This window comes from Artibeus jamaicensis, unplaced genomic scaffold, assembly GCF_021234435.1.
Source record: "Artibeus jamaicensis isolate MK-2021 breed Jamaican fruit bat unplaced genomic scaffold, CSHL_Jam_final scaffold_537, whole genome shotgun sequence".
Classification (NCBI taxonomy): domain Eukaryota; kingdom Metazoa; phylum Chordata; class Mammalia; order Chiroptera; family Phyllostomidae; genus Artibeus; species Artibeus jamaicensis.
This window is the reverse complement of record NW_026522047.1, coordinates 1,495,012-1,514,538: the sequence shown is the minus strand read 5'-3', so window position 1 is coordinate 1,514,538 and position 19,527 is coordinate 1,495,012. Positions and strand designations below refer to the sequence as shown.

The window sequence follows — 19,527 nt, the reverse complement described above, 5'->3', positions numbered from 1 at the left end:
GCTCGGGCCCCCGCGCCCTCCACGCCGAGCTCGCGGCTAAAGCCGCGCCTGCGCCCTCAGAGGTCTCTGCGCCGCGCTGCCCACCTATGGCCCCGGAACGGAAGAAACAGTCCTCAGGGAGGGCGGAGCCCGCAGGGTCAGTACCGCGGGCGCCCCACAGAATTCTGGCTGGAGAAGGCAGAGGGGCCGCCAGATCGAGGGTCGGTGCCAGGAGCAGGCCGGGGCTGCGCCAGGAGCCTGGAATCCTCAGTGGCAGGGGGGCCGGCTGCCCTGCACCCCTTTCCCCGCAGGTGGCTCTGGGACGGCTGCCCCCCTTCTCCAGGACTCCTGGCAGCTTGGGCGGGGCACGGCTGTGCGCCCAGGGGCAGGCGGTGCGGGAGCGCCTGGGCTGAGCAAGGGCATCTGAGTCCGCGGACAAACGAGTCTGGCTGGGAACTTAAGCCTCACGTCGCGCGCAGTCTGTCACCCTCTCTCCCCTAGCCTCTCTCAAATTAGACAGGCCCTACAGGCTGCCGCCCTCCCCGCTTCCCCCAGACCCGGAGGTCCAGACCTGCAGAAGCTCGCTGTGTGACCCAGTTAACAAACGGTGCCCCACAAATCCAACGCAAAAGTTGAGTTGGGGTGTGAAGTCTACCTCACCCGAAGCACAAACGTGCACAAAACTGGCTTCTTTGAAGACTCTAAAAAAGACACGTTTTAACATTTCTTAAATTTTTATTTTTTTAACATTTTTTTAAAGATTTTATTTATTTATCTTTAGAGGGGAAGGGAAGGAGAGAGTGAGAGAAATATCAATGTATGGTTGCTTCTTGTGCCTCTCCTGCTGAGAACTGGCCAGCAACCCGAGCATATGCCCTGACTGGGAATCTAACGGCGAGCCTTTGGTTCGCAGGCCCGCACTCAATCCACTGAGCTACACCAGCCAGGGCCATTTCTTGAATTTTTAAAGTAATACATAAACACTCTATTTACAATCAAGAAAGGTGCAGTGCAAATTAGGCTCAACCACCACCACCCACCCCTCTCCACCAGGCCCCCCCCTCTCACGAAGACTCCAATGCTCTTCCCCTGAGCTGATCCCACTACCGGCCTTGACCTGGGCGCGCCCCTGGGGGGCTGCCCCCACCCCAGGGCGGCACCAACTCCAGGTGCTGTGGCGGTGTCCGGATGGCCGGACCGTGCACTGTGCCTCGGCGGGAACACATCCCGATCTCTCCAGACGCGCGTATAGATGCTAAGTAAAGGCTGATCAATGAAAGGGAGCGGCGGTGTCCCTTGTGGGCGCGTACCTGGCCAGTCCTCCAGGTCTTCACTTCCCTTGTCCCCAGGGGGTCCTTTCCCATGGCGCTTCCTTTTAATGTGGCCTCGGCCTCACTTGCTGGTGGAGGTAAATCTCGCCGTCGGGTCAACCCTCACAAGGGCGGGGGGCGGGGCTCACGCCTAGGAAAGGTGAGCGAGAGTCTCCACCACAGAGCGCCTTTGCGCGTGGGGCTGACACTTGGAGGCTCTGTGCCCACCCTCCGGCCTGATGGCGTCTCTTCACTGCAGCTCGAGTGGCGCCCACGCTCGAGCCCAGCAGCACCTGCTGGGGGCTCCCAGCCGGCGGCGGTGCCCTCGCCCTCTGCCCTGCCCTTGACCCTCCGGGCTGCCATGACCACCGTTACTAAGAGGTGTGCCTCGGCCTGGTTGGTGCCGGCGTGAGTCCACAGCTCATGAATATTTGATTATTCAAATGAGGTCCTGCCCCTCCGTTACCATGGCGTCCAAGTCCCGCAACCTCCCGGCCGGAAGAACAATCCCGTATGGGAGAGAGCGGAGGGTACCCAGGGCCGGCCCGCAGGGCTGGGAGCACTGGGGCAGAGCCCTCAGGTGAGAGCCGAGGGCGCCTTTGAGTCCAGGGCCTCGGGCTTCGCTATCTTACTGGGGCCAGAGGGGAAACTGAGGCCCGCGGCGGGGCGCGAGGACTAAGCAGCAAAGCCAATGGGGAACTCAGTGATATATCCCCAGATGTTAAATCTGGTTCCCTGAGGACCCTGCCTGGAACCCCGTGCCGTGCTGTAAGAGGGTCCTGTCACTGGGACTGCTGCGGGCCCAAGACCTGCCTTTCCGGAGAGATGAGAGGGAAACGGATTCTGGGGTGGGAGGGTCTCCATGGTGGCGACTTAGAGGGGAGTAGACCCTAACTTCAGAGCCTCTTGCCTAGTGGTGAGGGTTGGAGTGGTGGAGGGGACCCAGAGCACTGACCAGCCAGGCCAAGGGCTGGCACCAGCCGGGGCTCTGGAGACAGAGAGGGGTGGCAGGGCCACATGGAAACGGCCGTGGACAGTGTGGGCAGCTTTGGGCCAGTGCAGCAACATGAGGGGACAGTGTGTAGATGGGAGCCACAGCCCTGCTCCTTGGACCCCAAGACCTTTGGGCGAGACCAGACAGATCCTTGGGGCCTTGTCCAGGGCAGCACCTTGGGCTCTTCCCTTAGAGCAGCCCACGGGGCCCTGGGCCAGCCCGAAACTGGCAGGCCTGGGGTAAATGTGGGCAGCCTCTTCCCAGGGGGTGGAGGGGTGGAGCCCTGCAAGGCTTGGGGCCTGTCACCAGCTGGAGAGAGGCGGCAGCAGAGGGAACTTTTGGAAAGAAATCCCGACCGGAGACTCCATGGGACTCCATGTTGGGGCTCACCTGCAGAGCCTTGGCCTCCGTGGGCTTTCCATGTGGGGGTCCCCTTCCAGATAAGGTCGCTGCAGCACTGGGGCCTGTGCAGCATGTCTCAGGGCCCAGCACCGCCACACAGCCTGGCCTCTCTAGGGCCGGGTTGGGGGTCTGTGACCATGGTGGATCTCGAGTGTCCCCAGGGGCTGACAGGCATGCACAGCAGCACCACGAGCTCCTGGGCCAGCATCTGAGCGCATGGCGGGCGTCCTGCCCACCTGTCTTGGGTGAGGAGCTCACCCAACCCAGTGAGATGTAAACCACGGAGGACCGTAGACTGACCAGTCTCATGAGGACGGTCCATCCAGGAAGGGTGGTAGGGAGCATGGAGGTGGGGAGTTGGGGGTCAGGGAGCCTCCACGCCAGGTGGAGGGAGGTGGCCAGGGTGTCACAGGCAGACTCATGGGGCTGGGCTCCCAGATGATCCCAGGGTTTGGGGCCAGTGGGGATTGGAACGAAAACCAGGCACCAGCATTGGAAGGACCCCAGCCCCTGTCGCCCACCTGTCTCCTGCACTGGCCAGGCCAGGTCCCCATCAGGGCGGTGGAAAGGGCTGAGGCTGACAGCCCCTGTGTCCTGTGCTGCTGCCTAATTCTGGGCCAGGGCCCGGCCAACCCTGCTTTCTCTTGGAGGTACTGCCTGAGGCCACATGCCACCCCCTTGCCCGGATGTGTGACCCACTGAGGGAAAAGGCTTCTGCCTGCAGGTGAGGGGCCTCGGTGGGCACAGAGACAGGTAGGGCAAATGCCTGAGACCTCAGTCCTGGGCCCTCAGGCTCAGAAACCGTCAGGTGGGGAAAACAGCACAGGGCCCGGGTGGCAGCCTGCTCCTGGTCAAGGCAGGCAGGTGAGCAAACGTGATCTGGAGCCCGCTCCCCTCTCGTGGGCTCTGAAGGGGCACAGGAAGGGTGGCCCGCCCAGGCAGGGGGTGTGACAAAGCCCAGGAAGGGGATGGTGAGGGCCCCAGGCAGGCAGAGCAGGCGAGGGCACCGTGGAGCCTTCTCCAGCCTGGGACTGAGCAGCCCTGTGCCTGTCCCGGCAGGCTGGGTGTGGATGGACCAGACCCAGGACAGGGCCCCTGGTCCTCGGCCCAGCACGGCCAGCATCCAGGTGAGGGAGCTGAGCTGGCAGGGCCTGCACAACCCCCGCCCGCAGAGCAAGGACCCAGACAGCGGGGAAGGCCTGGGCCAGCGGCTGGTGGAGGAGTGCCCGTCACCTGCCCGACTGGTGAGTGCGGGGCACTCGGGGCTGGGGGCCCAGGCTGTAGGGGCCTGCATGGCATGACGTTCTGGGCTGGTGTCTGGCCTGCCCTCTGACCCGGCCCCGCTGGCCTTGTCCCCTGTGTGTGCCCCACCCCCAGGACCGACTCCAGGTGCCTGAGGAAACAGAGGTCCCCCAAGTCCTCAGGCCGCAGCAGGGGCGGAGCCAGGCAGAAAGTCCTCGAGTGTTTGCCGAGCACCCACCGTGCCTTAGGCTCTGGGAGCCTCTCTGTGAACACAGGAGGGCACCACTCACTTGTGCTAGTGGGAGACGGGGGGCTGAGGCCCAGGCATGCAGCCTGCAGGGCAGGCGGCGAGGGAGATAAATGACGTCATGACCTGTGAGCGTCACATCCTCCAATCACCTCCGGGCAGCTGCTGAAGGCTTTGTCCCAAATCCAGGGGGGAGCTCACTGTTGCCCCCACCCGCTACCCTCAGCCCACAGGTTCTGCCGATCCCCACCCAGCAACCCCCCTAAGCAGCCCTGGACCTCCCAGCATCCCCCACCTTTCTCCCTGGCTTGCCTCTTGTCCCCCATGGGCCATGGTGAGGGGCAGACTGTGCCGAAGCCCGGGCCCTGCCTTGCTGCACCCAGCTGATACCCCAAAGCATTCCCGGGGGACACTCAGCAATGTGCCCCCAACGCGCAGCCTCGCTGCCTGAGATGCCCACCAACCTTCCTGGCCAACTCAGAGAAGCAGAGAAGCGTCTGAGCTCTCTGGCGCTGCAGGTGGGAAGGACACTCCCACCATGCCCCTCCCCTGCCTCCTGCTGGCTGCTCAGTGACATTTATGTGGCCCTCTAGCCATGCCTGTGGTGCCCACTCCTCCCCTCTGCCCCATCCAGCAGGCAGCTGTCCATCAAACAGGCCTGCCCTCCAGCTCAGCTCTGGTCCTTCTGCACCCCCACCCTGGACAGCAGGAAAGGGTGGGGCTGGGTCCAGCTTGGCTATGCCCAGGGAGAGCGAGGAGTGGAGTCTGGCAGGCAGTGACCGCCAGGACGCCTTGCTGGAGCCAGAGAGGGGCTTGGCCTCATCAGCTGTCCGTCACCGCACCAGAGCCTCCCAGGCCGGGCCAGGCCAGGCGGGGATAGGTCAAGAATGGCCTTGAGCAGGCTCTGGGGAGGGAGGGACCGCTGTCCAGTCCTCCGGGCTCACTCCCCATTGGTTTCTGCAGCGGGCCCTGGCCCAGGTGGATGACCTTCGGCTGGTGAGCGTGCTGGAGATGCGCGTCGATACCCGTGAGCACAGCCTGGGCAACTTCGGTAGGAGCCCGCGCTGTCTGCACCCACCACAGTCAAGGCTAGGCTGGCTGCACTGTGAGGGCCTGCTTTCTGGGCTCTGCGGTGTGGACCCCTGCACCCCACGGGTCTGCCCCTCACCCCACAGATCTGCTCTGCACCCCTCTTTCCCGGGACAGGAGAGGGGCTCGGTCCCGCAGGGCCAAGGCCCGGTCCTTTGTAGGAGTCAGTAGCCCCGAACCCTTTCCTGGAGAACCTGGGATGCACAAGGACACCGGCCGGGGGGTGGCCATGCTCTGACACTCCAGCTGATCGGAGGTTATGGTCCGGGGGCACCGGAGTGACCGTGGGTGGGCCCTGGGGGGCAGGACCCAGGGTTTGGCGGCCCCACCCATGCCTGCTGGCTGCCCTCCTCCGAGCCAGCTCCTGGAGTCCAGGGGCTTGGGGCTCCCCCCCACGTGGCCCTGTGGACTCAGGTGCACCTTCTGCACCTGCCCCATGCATTTCACTGGGGCCTAGCCACAGACGGAATGGTCACTCTGGGCCTCAGAGCGGCCATCAGGCGGCAGGGCCAAGGGCAGCAGGGCATAGAGCTGGGGAGAGAGTCTCGAGGCCTGCCCCCAACCCCTCCCTGTGGCCCCACAGGGCTGCACCTGCCCAACCTCAGCCAACTGAAGCTGAATGACAGCCGCCTGGGCTCTGTGAGGTGAGTGGCCCTCCCGGGGACCACAGGGGCAGGGTCCTGCGGGAGTGGCAGGGTGAGCTCAGTCAGGGTGAGGTCTCAACTGCGTGGGTCCCCATGGAGAGACCCCTGGCTGTCCTGCGGTCCAACTGCTGGCGCCAAGACGCCCCTCCTGCCGGGGTTGAGTTGATAGCCTGCCCCCCACCCCCCTGTCAGAGGCACCTGCTGAGGGAGACACCAGGCCCCGGGTTCTGGGTCAGGCCCTCTCACTGGGTTGTGCGGCTGACAAGGTTTCCAAGGACCCACAGTGTTGTAGCCGAAGGTGCCCACAGACCTTGGATAAAGGATCCCCAACCTGTGTGGGGGTTCTGCTGGGCGCCTCAACACCAAGCAAGGCCTGAGGATTTGAGGCATCCCTGCACCGAGAGGGCCAGAGCTGGGGGTTGCGGGGAGGGCCGTGCGTGGAGTGGGTGGCTCCGCCTCACCAGACCGACACAACAGCACACCCACCACTGAGTGAAAAGGTGGGTGAATGGCCCCGTTTCCCCCGTGAGGCTGCAAAGGGCACAGCTCAGGAAAGCCAGACCCGTCTTTGGCTTTGAGCAAAGTGGGAGCTTTGAGGAGCCCGCCGTCCCCTGGCGCCAGGGTGAGGTGGTGCCACCTGAGGCCCACAGGGGCCCACGCAGCCCCTCCCAGTGCCGCCACACCAGGGGGCAGAGGGGTTTATTAAGCAACCTTCTGGAAACGTTTGTTGGTTTTCCTTATGGACAGTGATGTTGATCAAACTCGCCTCACAATGAATTTAGTAAAACACGTGCAGATCTGGCCGGAGAAGCCTGCCGCAGGTGGCCCTAGGTCCGGCTAGGAGGCACCTGGAAAATGTCAGACAGGCACCCTCAGTGCCAGCGGAAGCAGGGTCCCAGCAGGGCGACCCTGTTCTGTTAACAGAGACAAAACCCATTTCCTCCTTCATTGTTAAGGCTCACAAATTAGCTGGAAGACCAATAAAGCACAGGAAAAAAAAATAACCCTAATTCCAAGAAAACAAACGAAAACAGGGGATCCAGGAGGGAAGGACCAGACCAGGAACCCGTGGGAGCGTGTTCTGCGCCCACGGTCAGGGATCTGTCTCTCTGTTCCTGAGTCTCCAAACCCAGGCAGACGATGTTCCAAAAGACGTGGAGGGAAATTTGTGAAAGGAAACGAATGTCACCCTATGGTCCGACACACTCCCGCCGGGACTCAGCAGAGGGGGCCGCAGGACACTCAAGCCGCAGGCAGGGCCTGAGATGGGGGTGTCAGTCCGGCCGCCGAGCGAGAAAGCAGCCCGGAGACAAGTGCTGCGTCCCAGACCCGGGCAGCCAGCCCGCAGTGCCCGTCCGCCCCGGCCTCTCAGGCAGCAGCTGTGGAAACGATGAAAAGAATTGAACTGAGTTTTCACAACGACGGCCTCGCCCGCGTCTCTGCTGGGCTGAGGGCTGAGGCCTCCTCCCGGGACCCAGGGCTCCCCACCAGGGGGTCTGCCCTCTCCCTGTTCAGTCCTAGCCCCCTGCACAGCCTGCTGCATTTGGACTTCAAGGGGCCCTCTGCCCACTCCCCCCATGGACTGACTGTGGGGCTCCCCCAGCAAGGAGACACTGTGCTCTGGTCTCTCCCAAGCTGTGCATTTGGGCTGGTACCTTGGGAGGTTGGCTCACACCTCCAAGGTCTGTTCACTTTCTGGTTTCAGTTTTTACTTTCAGGTCTTTTTTTTTTAATTAGAGTCCTTTTATCATTTTTTACCTGGGGGAGGGCAGAGCCAGCCTGCTCACTGGGGAAGAGCCAGCACTGTGGCCTGAGGCCACAGGGTGCCGTCAGACAGGCTTCCCGCAGAGGGAGGTGGGCAGCCAGCCCCGCAGTCGGGGGTCGCACAGCCTCCAGCCACGGCCCGCCCAACAGGCCCCCGGGGAGCCCCCACACAGGCCTCCGAGCAGCTCAGCATTTCCAAGCAACAGTTCAGACCCCCGCCCCCGCAATCTGAAAGTCCATAAGCTACTAACGGTATAATTTAAACACGACGAGACCTGCCACGTGAAGGACAAAGCGAACTCTGGAGTGAAGGGTCCCAGAGGGACAGAGAGGGTGGGGTGGGCAGCAAAACTTCCGAGAATCATTCCCCGCACCCCGAGGGGCACAGAGCAGATGTGCCTGCTCTGCATTTCCAAGACCCCAGCTCGCGGAGAGGAAAGGCCAGGATGCTGCGAAGCACCTCACGGATGAAACCGGCGGGGAAAAGTGTCTGTAGCAGAACTGGAAGAGAGGGCCTGTCCCGGAAGCCGACACAGGCAGACAGAGCTCAGGGAAGGGAGACGGGAGGGGAGGGTGCCAGGGCCTCTGGCCGAGCACAGGCACACAGGGGCTGCAGCTGGGAGAGGAACGAAGATGCAAAAGGGGGACACCCGGCCGCTGCGGCTCCACGCGCTGGGTGCCACCCTGCAAGGAGAAAGGTCACTGGGTCGATTCCTGGTCAGGGCGTGCGCCTGGGTGGCAGGTGTGGTTGATGTCTCTCCCTCTCTTCTTCCCTCCCTTCCCCTCTCTCTAAAAACTAAAAACTAAAAAACAAGTAAGGTCCCAGAGGCTGATGGGAGAACGTGCAGTGTGAACCCACGTCCTCTGAGCAGGCGTGGGACACCCAGGCCACGAGGACCCCTCAGGCACAGAGGGGCCCAGAGAGGTCAGGGGACAGAAGGTCTGTCCCCGGTAGTTGTCCTAGTGTGGATGGGAGTGCAGGGGAGTGGCTGGCAGGGGGTGGGACCGCTGGTGGTCGGCAGCGCTGTAATGTGGGCACACGGAGGGAGGGAGCGCACCCTGGCTGAGCCCCCACCCCCACCGCAGCAGCGGCAGGTGAGGCGGGGCTGGCCCACCCAGGGGGCGGCCTCCTCCGCCAGGTGCAGGCCCCTGAAGAAGAGGAGGAGGTGCAGGACACCCTGCCGCCCAAGGCCAGGGGCTGCCGTGAGGTGGGGAGGCAGGGAACCCCTTCCTCGGCCCAGAGGCTGCCTCCAGCCACACTCACAGCTGCCCCTGCACCTGGACGCGGCTCGATGTGGGCGGCGGCTGGGCCCGATGCAGGGCTCTCCTCCCCGGCACAGCACTGACCGCCCCGCCCCGCCCTCCACAGAGACCTGGGCACCTCTCTGGGCCACCTGCAGGTGCTGTGGCTGGCTCGCTGCGGCCTGGCTGACCTGGATGGCATCAGCTGCCTCCCTGCCCTGCAGGTGGGTCTGTGGCCCCAGGGCTGGGAGGGGGCCCGGCCTGGCCCCAGCTGAGGCCCCCGTGCTGCCCAGGAGCTGTACGCCTCCTACAACGACGTCTCGGACCTCAACCCGCTGTGCCTGCTCGAGCAGCTGGAGGTGCTAGACCTGGAGGGCAACAGCGTGGAGGACCTGGAGCAGGTGCGCTACCTGCGACTGTGCCCGAGGCTGGCCACACTCACCCTGGAGGGCAACCTGGTGTGCCTGCGGCCGCGCCCCTCTGACAAGGTGCGAGTAGTGGGCGAGGGAGGGGGGCCGCTCCGTCGTGGCTCTAGCCCCGGCCGTCCTGTGGCCAGGGGTGGGCCAGCACGCTGCCTCTGTTGGCTGGGGGCTCGTTCTTTGTGTTGCTGGAGGCCCAGCAGCTGCCACTGTGTCCTCCAGACTGGGACCAAACCCCACACGTGCCCTGTGTTGTGGAATTGTGTGTACACACTCACATGCACACACAGGCCCTGTCCAGAGCTGCCCCCGCCCCCAGAAGCCTGTGCACAGCCACAGCCAGTGGGAGCTCACACCACCTGCCCTGGCAGCTGCTGCTCTGGCCACCTGGGCCAGGGCTCTGAGCTCAGGGCAGCTGCACAGGCCAGAGGGCTCTGCTGGACGCTGGCCGTGAACCTGGACGGCGAGATCATGTGGGTGAGAGCCCAGTGTCCCCAAAGTCCCTGGAGCCCGACTGGCCCAGGCGGCCTGGCAGGGTGGGGTGGCCCCACTGCTCCAGCCCCCTGGTCACGCCCCACAGTGGGTCTGGCAAAGCGGCCCCGGGACAGAACTGGCTGAAGGGTCCATGGCCCCAGGCCTGCTACCCCTCTCTGCCCCTACAGGTGCCCCGGGGCTACAACTACAGGGCAGAGGTGAGGAAGCTGGTCCCTCAGCTGCAGGTGCTGGACGACAGGCCCGCCACACACACAGGTCTGCCAGCCTCCCGGAAGCTGGACCAGGACTGGCTCATGGTGAAGGAAGCCATCAAGGAGGGCAGTGTCCTGGATGGCCTGCATCCCAGGCTGGGTACAGCAGCCACCCACCTGGCCTCCAGCAAGGGCTGCCCCACCCCCGGCCTGGGGATCTCACCCTCTGGGCCCAGGAGGGGTCTCTACCCCATAGCCACCCCAAGACCAAAGCTGTCTACCACCAGCCCCCCACCCCCAGGCCTTGCAGAAATGGAGGGCCCCATGTAACCCCCCTTCCCTGCTTTAACCACTCGTCCTGGAGCCCTGTACACCTGCCCCCCTGGCCAGCACACCTCCCCAGGGGCACCTCCTATCAGAGAGGGAGAGGAGGTCCGACACCTGGGTGGTGGGGGCCCCTGGTCTGTGGGAGAGCCTTGGGGGCTCTGGGGCTGGCTGGTTGGCACGGTCCTTGGTGACCTCTGGTTTTAACCTTTGGACAGGTCGCCCCCATGGGGACCCCACTCAGAGATTCGGTCCCGAACGATCCCTGCCTGTCCCCAGGGCTCCCAGGCCTTGGCCCCTCCCCCTCCTGGTCCCGGGGGTTCCCCTGCCTGAAGGTCTGCACCCCAAGAACCCGGCCCCGGAGGACAACGCCAGTGACCTCACCCACGGTAACTGACCCGCCTGGGCGGGAGGCCGGCCCGCTGTCCTGGAGCCCCAGCCAGGCCCAGCACACCTTCTTCTGCAGGCGCGGACCAGGTCCTCTGTGGAAACCCCACCAAAGGCCTTCGGGGACGGCAGCACCGGAGCCAGGTGGGCCCTGCCCCCCGGGGCCGGGCCCCCAGTGCTGGCACCGCGTCCCAGCCAGCGTCCCAGCTTTCAGTCTCCAAAACGGGCCGATGTCCTGGGCTCTCCTCCAGAGTGCCGTCACCATGCAGGGCCAGCCCTGCGCATCCCTTGCCCTCCGCAGCTGAATAAGTCTTTCTCCTCCCAGCCTGCTGCCCACCCAGACCCTCCAAGGCCGTGCCCCCAAACCAGCCCTTTCCCTCCTCAGGCCGAGGTGCCCCCAGAGCAGCTGCCCCCACCCAGGCTGGAAGACCTGGTCACCCGGGCCTGCAGTCCGGGGCCTGGCCCTGCAGAGAGCCGTGACCTCCCAGCCATGGCTGGACTTGGGACGTGGAGGGGGCGGCGCCTGCGGTGCGTGTTTCTCCCTGCACCGAGCCCGCCGCGCGTCCTGTCTGATGGGGGCGCTGGCTGGGGGGTCACTGGTCCCCAGGGCGGCTGGAGGAACTGGTCATGGGAACCGGAGGCTGGGCCACCATCCCGGAGCCACATTCGTTTGGGACTGGCTCCCAGAGGGGCAGAGCTGCAGCCTCTCCCCTCCCACTCCCCCTAGGCACCCGAATTCCGGGCAGGAAGGAGCAGCGGCCCCCCGGGGCTCACAGAGGGGCCATGAAGAACGACAGGATGGGACAGGGCCTAGGACTTCCCCCAACTCCCCAAGCCTGGCCCCAGGTACTGAGGGAGACCCTGCACCCCCACCGGGGCCCTCACTCCCCAGGCTCAGAGAGTGGCTGTGGCCCCTGGAGGTCCCCTCCTGCGGGGGGGAGGGGGCTCACAACAGAGGGGACAATCTCAGGTGCCCCTCCCCTGAGCCCATGGGACCACGAGGCCACCAGGGATGGACAAGAGACAGAAAGAAGGCAGCCAGCAAAGGGCGAGTGGCAGGGGGCAGTGAGAGGACAGGCCTAGGGCCAGGTGCCAGCAGAGGGACAGAGCCCGCCGGGTGGGCGGGAGGCATGGGCAGGGCGGGTGCCCCCTTTCCTCCTGCAGACAGGGCCTGTGCTGGGCTCAGGCCACAGGATTGGCCAGTGAGTGGGGGGCCCTCCCCCAGGGACGCAGGCTTCTGAGTGACAGCGGCTGAGTGGGGCCAACCCAGGCGGCTGTGCAGCAGAACCGCAACCCCCACCCCCATGTGGCCCAGGGAGGCTTCCTGGAGGAGGGGTCTGGTCCAGCTGGTGGAAGGGGGGGTGCACGGGGGGGGGTCATGGTAAGCAGGAGCACAGGTTGAAGGTTGGCCAGTGACCCTCCTGTGTCCTCCCCATGGGGGGACAGGGCCAGGTGCCTGGGGGAGGGGCCAGAGAGGGTGGACCCTGAGATCGGGTAGTTGAGGGAGTCGAAGGCCAGCCACCTAGTGGAGCAGTGGCAGTGAGCGGCAGGCAGGGCAGCCAGCAGTGGTGGCCGGAGTGGGGACAGACAGTGCAAACTCGGGGGGACGGGGTAGCAGGGCCTCCCGTTCCAGACTGGGTCCAGGTGGGTGCTCGGTGACCCAAGCCACATCTGCCCTGTCGGCCCCGAGGCGGGTGCTGGGGCCTTATATATAGCGGGGGTTTAGGAGGTGACAAAGGGCCGCAGCCTTCAGGCAGGCCCCAGTGACCCAAAGCCAGAGCCCGGGCCTGTGGCCTCTGCCTCCCCAGAGGTGGCTCCAGCTCAAGTGAGGGTCAGCGGGACACTGATGAGGGGCCACGGCTTCCCTGGGGAGCCCAGGGAGGGGGGCAGGGAGGTGCCGCCCGGGAGTGAAGGGCCAGGGGAGGGGCCGCAGTGGACGCTGCAGGTCTGCCCGTGGTGGCCCCCACCTGGCAGTTCCTGGAGGGACCCTTGTCTGACAACCTCTTCCCTTGTTTTCCAGGACCTTCTAGGACCTGGGGCTATAACCTGCTCCCCTCTCCCCCCAAGGTCCCCGTGCCACCTGACTCGAACAGCAGCTGCCGGACGTCCAAAGACCTGCAGCTCCGGGGACGGCGGCTCCGAGCCCTGGGCAGCTCAGGGCCTGGCCTTGGTCAGGAGATGGCCACAGTGGCCGCTCTGAGAGCCCTGGAGCTGGCCTCCGGACGGGGCCCTCAAGCCCAGGGATGTCCAGGCCCAAAGCCAGCACCAGATGCAGCAGCAGCCAGACCCACGGCCCTGAGGTGCCTGCCGCACCTGAACCCTCTCACGCCAGCCCAGTCCCACCCCTAGCGCCCCCCCCCCACTGCCCAGCTGGCCAGGACTCTGGCCAAGAGCACCCCAGCTTGGCTGTGCAGCCTCCAGGAACCCAGAGCGTCTGGGGTTGCTGTGGGATAGCAGGCGGCTGGACCAGGGGAGGCCCCTGTTGCTGGAGAGAAGTGAGCGAGAGCCCAGGGCAGCCTGGCTGCCCGCTTCTTCCATGGCTGAGCTGCCCAGTCCATCCTGGCAGGCCCTCCGGCCCCTGCTGGGGCACTGTGGCCCGCAGGGCAGTTGTCCCAGGCACAAAAGTGTGGGGCCAGGCCTTCCACCCCCTGGGAATGCGTAGGTTCTTCCTCTTGGGGCAGGAAACCCGGAAACCAAGAGAATCACTTTCGACTTCCAAGTGCACAGAAATGCAGTTTACTTGGTAGGTGACGTTGGTTCAGTAAATTACGCAGCTGCCACTGCCTGCCTCCTGCCACTGCTTCCTCGTGCCCCCTTGCTGGCCCGTTGGTGTCCTGGAGCTGGCCGGGAGCGCAGGCGCCTGCACTGCCCAGCCTACACTCGCCTGCACGTGTCCACGGTGATGGGTGGGCAGCTGGGTAAGCAGAACCTGCTCTGCACCGACAGCGCCACCATGGGGCAGCCCCGGTCGACGCTCTTCCGGCACACCTGGGGGGCGCGGGGCCTGAGAGGCAGGCCGAGAGGTGGGGCGAGGAGGGCAGGAGCAGTCCCCCCAGCCCCGGGGCACCCCCTGCCAGCACACTCACCCGGACTGTGGGCTCCATCTCAGACTGGTAGACCGTGAGGCTCAGCCTGTCCTCTGTGTGGGACAGCGATGGGGGTGTGGGCCAGCCTCCCCCTCCCATGGGCCCTCCCTCCACGTTCCCTCGGTCTCACGGGCAATGGCAGGCAGCAGCTCCCGAGCGTCGTCGTTCTCCACCCTCTGGGGCGGTTGGGGCACCTCCTGTGGGCTGATGAGCTTGCCGGTGGCCAAGCCTGCGGACAGGGCCTGTGTCCTGCTGGGGCAACCGAACTGTGAGGGCTCGAGCCAGCCCGAGGGGGGCGCCTATCAAGGGGCGGGAAGTGAGCAAGTGGGGACCGTTCCTATAGCATCTGAGGGACGGTTTTCTTGGGGGGGGGACCTGGGGAGGAGGCCAAGACCCAGGGCCACGCAGTCCCCACCTGGGCCTCCAGCTCTGCGCTCTGGCCTCCCACCTCCGACCCTTGCGCAGGGGTCCACGCGGGCGCCGCTGCTGAGGAGCGTGGGCCCCAGGCTGGGCCTCTGAGAGTGGGAAGCGGTCAACGGACAAGTCGGGGGCCTCGAAGATCCTCGAGGCAGGGATCGGGCAGTGCGGGGCCTGGTACTCGCTTAGAACCTGTGGGCAGCAGGGGCACGCAGTCACCCGACCCGGGGAGGCCTCCCCACAGCCCCCACCCTCCCCAGCCCTCACCCGGCCACCGGGACCCACACTGACCTGGCCCTCGGGGCTCAGGAGAAGAGTCACGAAGCTGGGGCTGGGGTGAAAGTGGACAGGCTTCCGGCGCACAGATGAGGGCGGCTGCTTCTTGGTGCAGCCAGGCCCCTCACCCCATACCTGGGGACAGTGCCGGGCACGGGTGAGGGGCGCAGGCAAGGGGTGGGGGCGCGCAGGCTCGCGGTGAGTGGGGCGCACCGTGAGGTGGTGCTGGGGCTCCAGCAGCGTGTGGGGCGGGAAGCGGTAGGTGCACGTGGGGAAGCCGCCTGCGAGCTGCTGCAGCGTGAAGCCACCCAGGTCGGCCGTCTCCTCTGCTGACTGGTTGAGGATGCGGACGAACCCCTTGCTGAGGCTCACGGCCACTACCTTCAGGCAGGAGGCGGTCTTTCTGGGGAGGGAGTGGCGGGTCAGGGCCCCTCCTGCTGGGAAAGGCCCCGGCTCCATGCTGTGTTCATCGAAGCCACACCTCCACGGGTGCACTGAAGTTCCGTGGTCAGCATCTGCGGCCTTGCCCGGCTGGTCCGAGTGGGTTTCACGGGAATCTGGAGAGATGCCCTGTTCCGGAGGTCCTGTTCGGAAGGGGGACCCCCATATGGAGCATCTGCTGGGCACATCTCCTGGGAGACCAACTGGCCTGCAGTGCCCTGGGGGTCCTCGGGGGAGAGGAACAGGCTCAGGGGTCCCATCCAGGGCAAGGCGGTCGCTAGGCTGGGGGGGGGGGGTAAGAGGAGCAAAGGGGTAGCTCGTAGCACTTGGAGCCAGAGCTCGGAGGCCTCCAAGACCGCCCTGATCCCCACAGATGAGGCAGGGGGGCCCCCACAGCCTCCCTCGGGGCTACAGGAAAGGCCAGGCTCTGGGGACCTCCTTCAGGGCACTGGGCAGCGATGCAGCCCGAACCAGGAAGACCTGCCCTGCCCACCTCCGGGCTCTGCATTTGAGTCCCTGCTGAAGTTCTTGGTTGGTGACACTATGTGCTGGAAAGAAATGTGGCCCGGCGACCGGGGCGGGTGCCCTGTCACCTTCTGCACCCCAAAACGCTCATCTAGCCGCCAGCTGCTAGAGTCAGAGTTGGCGCCCCTGGAGCTGTCAGGGCCCACGAAGGGCAGGGAGCCCCACTCCACACTCTTGAGACAGTGCTGTCTTCCGCCCGACTCTGGGCCACAGGCGTCGGGCAGTGAGTCCACTGGGGGCCGTGGGGGCGTCCGGGGCCGTGGAGGCGTCCGGGGCCGGGGGTGCCTGCAGGCCATGGTGTGCTCACAGGCCGCTCGGCTTCTGCTCCAAGGTGGGCCGGGCACCCCAAGTTGTGATCAGGGCCCCAGGACCCAGGCTGGGAAAAGGGCTCATGGCAGAGCAGAGGTGGCCCAGAGCCCTGCCCGGCTCCAGAGGTCGGTGAACTGGCTCTCGAAGGTTCTAGTGGGCTCGTCTGGGAACACTGAGGGTGGGACGTGGACTCTGGTCCACAGCCGCCAAGGCGAGCCCTCCCTCCCATCCTCCAGCCCCGGCGGGAGTCCCTGCCCAGCGCAGTCACTTGTGATCGGAGTTCGACTTGATGTTGGCCAGGAGGTTGGGGTACCGGTGGGCGATGGTGTTCCAGTCCACGTCCTCCAGCCGGAAACCCTGGCCAGGGAGCGACAGGCATCTGGCCCTCGCCCCCCCACCCCGCAGCCCTGCAGAGCCACGAACATGGGTCCCCCCGGGCTCACCTCCCGAGCAGGGGAGGCCTCGTCATTCTCAGAGGAGTCGCTGGGGTCCACCAGGGTCTCTGCTGTCACCACCTGGGAGAGGGACCAGAGGCCAGCGGGCAGGGGCGGGGGGCAGGGCGTCCCTCCCCTTCAACCTCACCAGCACCTGAGGTGTGATACACTTGCTGAGTGTCAGGTGAGCCGGACCCCAGGGCTCCTGCTGCCTCCCTGTCCCAGGTCACCGTCCAGAGGCAGCCTGATGGAGGCAGGCCAGAGCCCCCCAAGAACCACAAACGGACTGGGCGAGTTAGCCGGCTGCAGGGAAGTCTGAGGAGGGCCGGGGAGGGGACGTGGGAGGCAGGAGGGTGGGCCCAGGGGCTCAGGCTCACCTCCACACTGCCGGTGGACGACCGGAGCATGCGGCCCACCCAGGAGGAGTGGGCCAGCTGCACGAGGCAGGACTTGTGCAAGGCCTGCAGCTCGGCCTCCCGCTGCTGCAGCAAGGTCTGGGTCTGCAGCAGCTGCTCCTCCAGGCGCTCCCTCTCCTGCCCCAGGAGAGCCCACAGGTGGGGGGGGGTCTTCTCAGACCCCACCTGCCCAGGCCAACCCCTGCCCAACTCCCTGGTCCCCTCACCAGCTGGGCCCGTCCCTTTTGCTCTTTCAGCTCCAGAGTCAGCTTCTGGACCTGGATCTGCAGGAACTTTTCCTGACTGTGAGGGCCCCTGGGAGAAGGGGCGATCTCAGTGGCCCCCACCTCTGGGTCAGCAGCCAAGGAGAGGAGCCGGAGGGGCCCAAGGGCCCCCCAGTGCTTCTGGGCCGGGCCCATCAAGCTCTGGGAGGCCTGGATGGAGGCGGGACCCAGGTCAAGCTCAGCACCACAGACATGTTCAATCTTAAGGTCCAGGCAGGTCTAGGGTATGTCAACTCTTTCAGGGTCAGGATGGGGGGGTCAGAGTCAGGTAAAGGCTAGCTAGGGCTAGAGGCGTGGGCCAGGGTCAGGGTCAGGTTGGCTTCTGGGTCAGGCTCAGTGGCTGAAGTGGGGGTCAGAAGGAAACCAGCAGTTAGGGCCAGGGCTGGGTGGGGCTGGGAGCCAGCTTTGGCCACTGACCTCTGGAGTGGAAGTCCAGCCACCTCCTGCAGGATGCGGTGGTGCCGGGTGTCCTGTCGGTCCTGGATGGCACACCGCAGGGCTTGCATCTCCAGCTCCCGCTGTCCCAGCCGCAGCCGCAGAGTGTGGGGGTCCAGGAACTTGGGGACAGACCTGCAAAGCCAGGATCTGAGCCACTTGACCAGGCCCTGCCCTCTAGCTGGCCTGGCTCACGAGGCTGACCATGTCTCCCTCCCGTCCTTACTGCAGGTCCACTTGTGTGGGGCTGGCCTTGGTGTCCTTCGGGCATTTGGGAGCCAGCAGGTCTGCAGGCGTGCCAGCGTGGACGCTCTGGTGGCCACCGGCTGGCTCTTCATTCACCAGAGATGACGAAGCCCCTTTCTTAGCTTCTCCACCCTCATGGCCAGACTCGGGGGCCATGTGTCATGTTCTTGGAGGAGCCGAGAAGGGGTGGTGGGGCTGTCTGCCCTGCGTCCTGTGTGTGGGGCCCCCTTATGTGACCATGTGCACATCTGTGTGGCTGACAGCCCAAGACAGCACCTACAGGGTGGCTCTCCAAGGATTCCCGTGGGTGTGGGTGTCTACTCCACAGGACACCAGACTGACTTCGGGTCACATGGGTGTTTCTGATCAGGCCAGGGCACCAGGTTACAGCCCAAATATGTCACCTGGGTTTTCATACATTCCCTGTGGCGTCCCTATCGCCCTTGCCTGCCAGGATCCGAGGTGTCCCCCAGCCTACAGCAAGGGTCCCCAGAGGTGCTGGTCCTTAACCCAGGACACCTATGCCTCCCCAGACACAGCGTCCTACCTCCAACGCTCACCTGAGGCCTGAAACACAGGCAGGCCTGGGGAGAGAAAGGCCCCTAGCACTGCCATGGACACCAGCTTCCAGGAAGGGAGGGGCTGTTTGTTACCAGGAACCTCCAGGGAGACCCCAGACCATGGGCCTGAGTGAGTGCTGGGCCCCCCTCCCCTCTCCCCCAAGGGCTGGTCCTGCCGGAAGGAGAAGCTATGAGAGGTTGACCTGCTACCCAACTAACCCCCGAGTGCCCAGGAGACCACAGAGTGACCAGCAAGGCCTGCCTCGAGCATCTCTCAGCCCAGCATTCCAACCAGCGGAGGGGAGACGCCCCCAGTGCGGCCCCACCTGGCCGTGGAGATTGATCAGTGAGTGTGGGGGACACTGCTGCCCTGCCAGTGTGCCCACGAGCTGGCAGGGCCACACTCCTGGGGGCTGGGAGCTCACTGGGCTGAGTTGACAGTAGGCCTAGAAGCAGTGGACAGCGCCGGGGAGCGGGGGAGGGGCTTGCCCGACTCGTGCCCCTTCCGACTGCCTTCTCCCCTCTGCCCTCAGTGCCCAAGGCCCACCTACCTAAGCCCAAGCCAGAAACCTCACCTTCCCCTGCCTATCTCCACCACCTGGGCCTCCGCAGGGACCACGGGGGAACATTCCCATCACCATGACAACTGTTCCCTCTGCCCCGGAACAAAGGCGAGGCCCCAGACCTGACCAGCAAGACACGTGCCCTCGCGCATTTGCCCCCACCCCCTTCATTCCTTCTCCCTTCGTTTACTCAGACTTTCCGCTTCTGTTCCTGGGGGGCCTCCTGTGCTGGGCCGGACGCGGCAGGCGGGAGACCGCCCACTGCCCAGGCAGAACCAGTTCCGAATACCCCGCACAGGGAGCGCTGAGGCGAAGGGCCCTGGCTGATGACGGGCGTGGGCTGTCCCGTGGGACAGCAGGACTGGCCAGGTAGAGCAGTGTCCACAGCTCAGGAGGGCACTGGGCCCCACTGGGCGCAGAGTTGGTGGGAGTAAGCCTCCGACAAAGAGCCCGTGCCTCGGTCCCTGGCAACCCCGGAGTGGGCTCCCGCCCCAACCAGGACTGTCAGTCCGGCTGCAGCCAGAGGGCCAGCGGCGCTCCAACTCCCCATCGTGGGGCTCACAGCCCCTGAACCCTACGCGTCTCGACGACTGTCGTCGCGGACCTGGAGGGAGCAGAGTCGGAGGGACCTGGGGGCGCCTCGGGAAGGGTTGTCTGAGCTTCGGCGGGCTCGTGGGGACCCAAGCTGGCGCCCCCTCCCTAGTGGAAGGCTCGTCAGACTGGGCGACTTTTGAGGAAGTGGGTCCTGGATCGGGGTCAGACACCTGCCCCACGCGCCGCCCGTGGGCCGCCAGCTCCGACGCGCTTCCGCGTAGTTCGCGGGCTTC

At 65.4% G+C, this 19,527-nt stretch overlaps 2 protein-coding genes across 2 annotated transcripts; one reads left to right on the top strand and one right to left on the bottom strand.

Moving 5' to 3' along the window:
* Positions 1-2,217: 2,217 nt before the first annotated feature.
* On the top strand, positions 2,218-13,497 carry LRRC56 (leucine rich repeat containing 56). The gene is made up of 12 exons (XM_053658663.1): positions 2,218-3,409; positions 3,745-3,929; positions 5,138-5,225; positions 5,847-5,907; positions 9,041-9,137; positions 9,207-9,401; positions 9,995-10,178; positions 10,561-10,731; positions 10,809-10,873; positions 11,115-11,257; positions 11,457-11,575; positions 12,750-13,497. The coding sequence occupies exons 2-12, from the start codon at positions 3,756-3,758 to the stop codon at positions 13,076-13,078; spliced, it is 1,626 nt and encodes a 541-aa protein (XP_053514638.1). The 5' UTR covers positions 2,218-3,409; positions 3,745-3,755; the 3' UTR covers positions 13,079-13,497.
* LMNTD2 (lamin tail domain containing 2) lies at positions 13,467-18,225 on the bottom strand. The gene is made up of 15 exons (XM_053658259.1): positions 17,558-18,225; positions 17,314-17,466; positions 16,840-16,927; positions 16,595-16,750; positions 16,227-16,298; positions 16,052-16,140; positions 15,794-15,850; positions 15,443-15,759; positions 14,990-15,092; positions 14,722-14,911; positions 14,524-14,643; positions 14,231-14,424; positions 13,946-14,064; positions 13,816-13,868; positions 13,467-13,717 (listed from the first exon to the last, which is right to left on the bottom strand). Exons 1-15 carry the CDS (start codon positions 17,731-17,733, stop codon positions 13,604-13,606), a joined length of 2,001 nt encoding a protein of 666 aa, XP_053514234.1. The 5' UTR covers positions 17,734-18,225; the 3' UTR covers positions 13,467-13,603.
* Between the last annotated feature and the right edge of the window lie 1,302 nt (positions 18,226-19,527).

Coding starts and splice junctions, on each gene's coding strand:
- LRRC56 (XM_053658663.1), top strand. CDS start 3,756: ATGGACCAGACCCAGGACAGGGCCCCTGGTCCTCGGCCCAGCACGGCC. Junction 9,402..9,994: donor GGCCGCGCCCCTCTGACAAG/GTGCGAGTAGTG, acceptor CTGCCCCTACAG/GTGCCCCGGGGCTACAACTA. Junction 10,732..10,808: donor CGCCAGTGACCTCACCCACG/GTAACTGACCCG, acceptor CTTCTTCTGCAG/GCGCGGACCAGGTCCTCTGT.
- LMNTD2 (XM_053658259.1), bottom strand. CDS start 17,733: ATGGCCCCCGAGTCTGGCCATGAGGGTGGAGAAGCTAAGAAAGGGGCT. Junction 16,299..16,594: donor CGTCCACCGGCAGTGTGGAG/GTGAGCCTGAGC, acceptor TCCCTCTCCCAG/GTGGTGACAGCAGAGACCCT. Junction 15,851..16,051: donor AAGTCGAACTCCGATCACAA/GTGACTGCGCTG, acceptor CCCTTTTCCCAG/CCTGGGTCCTGGGGCCCTGA.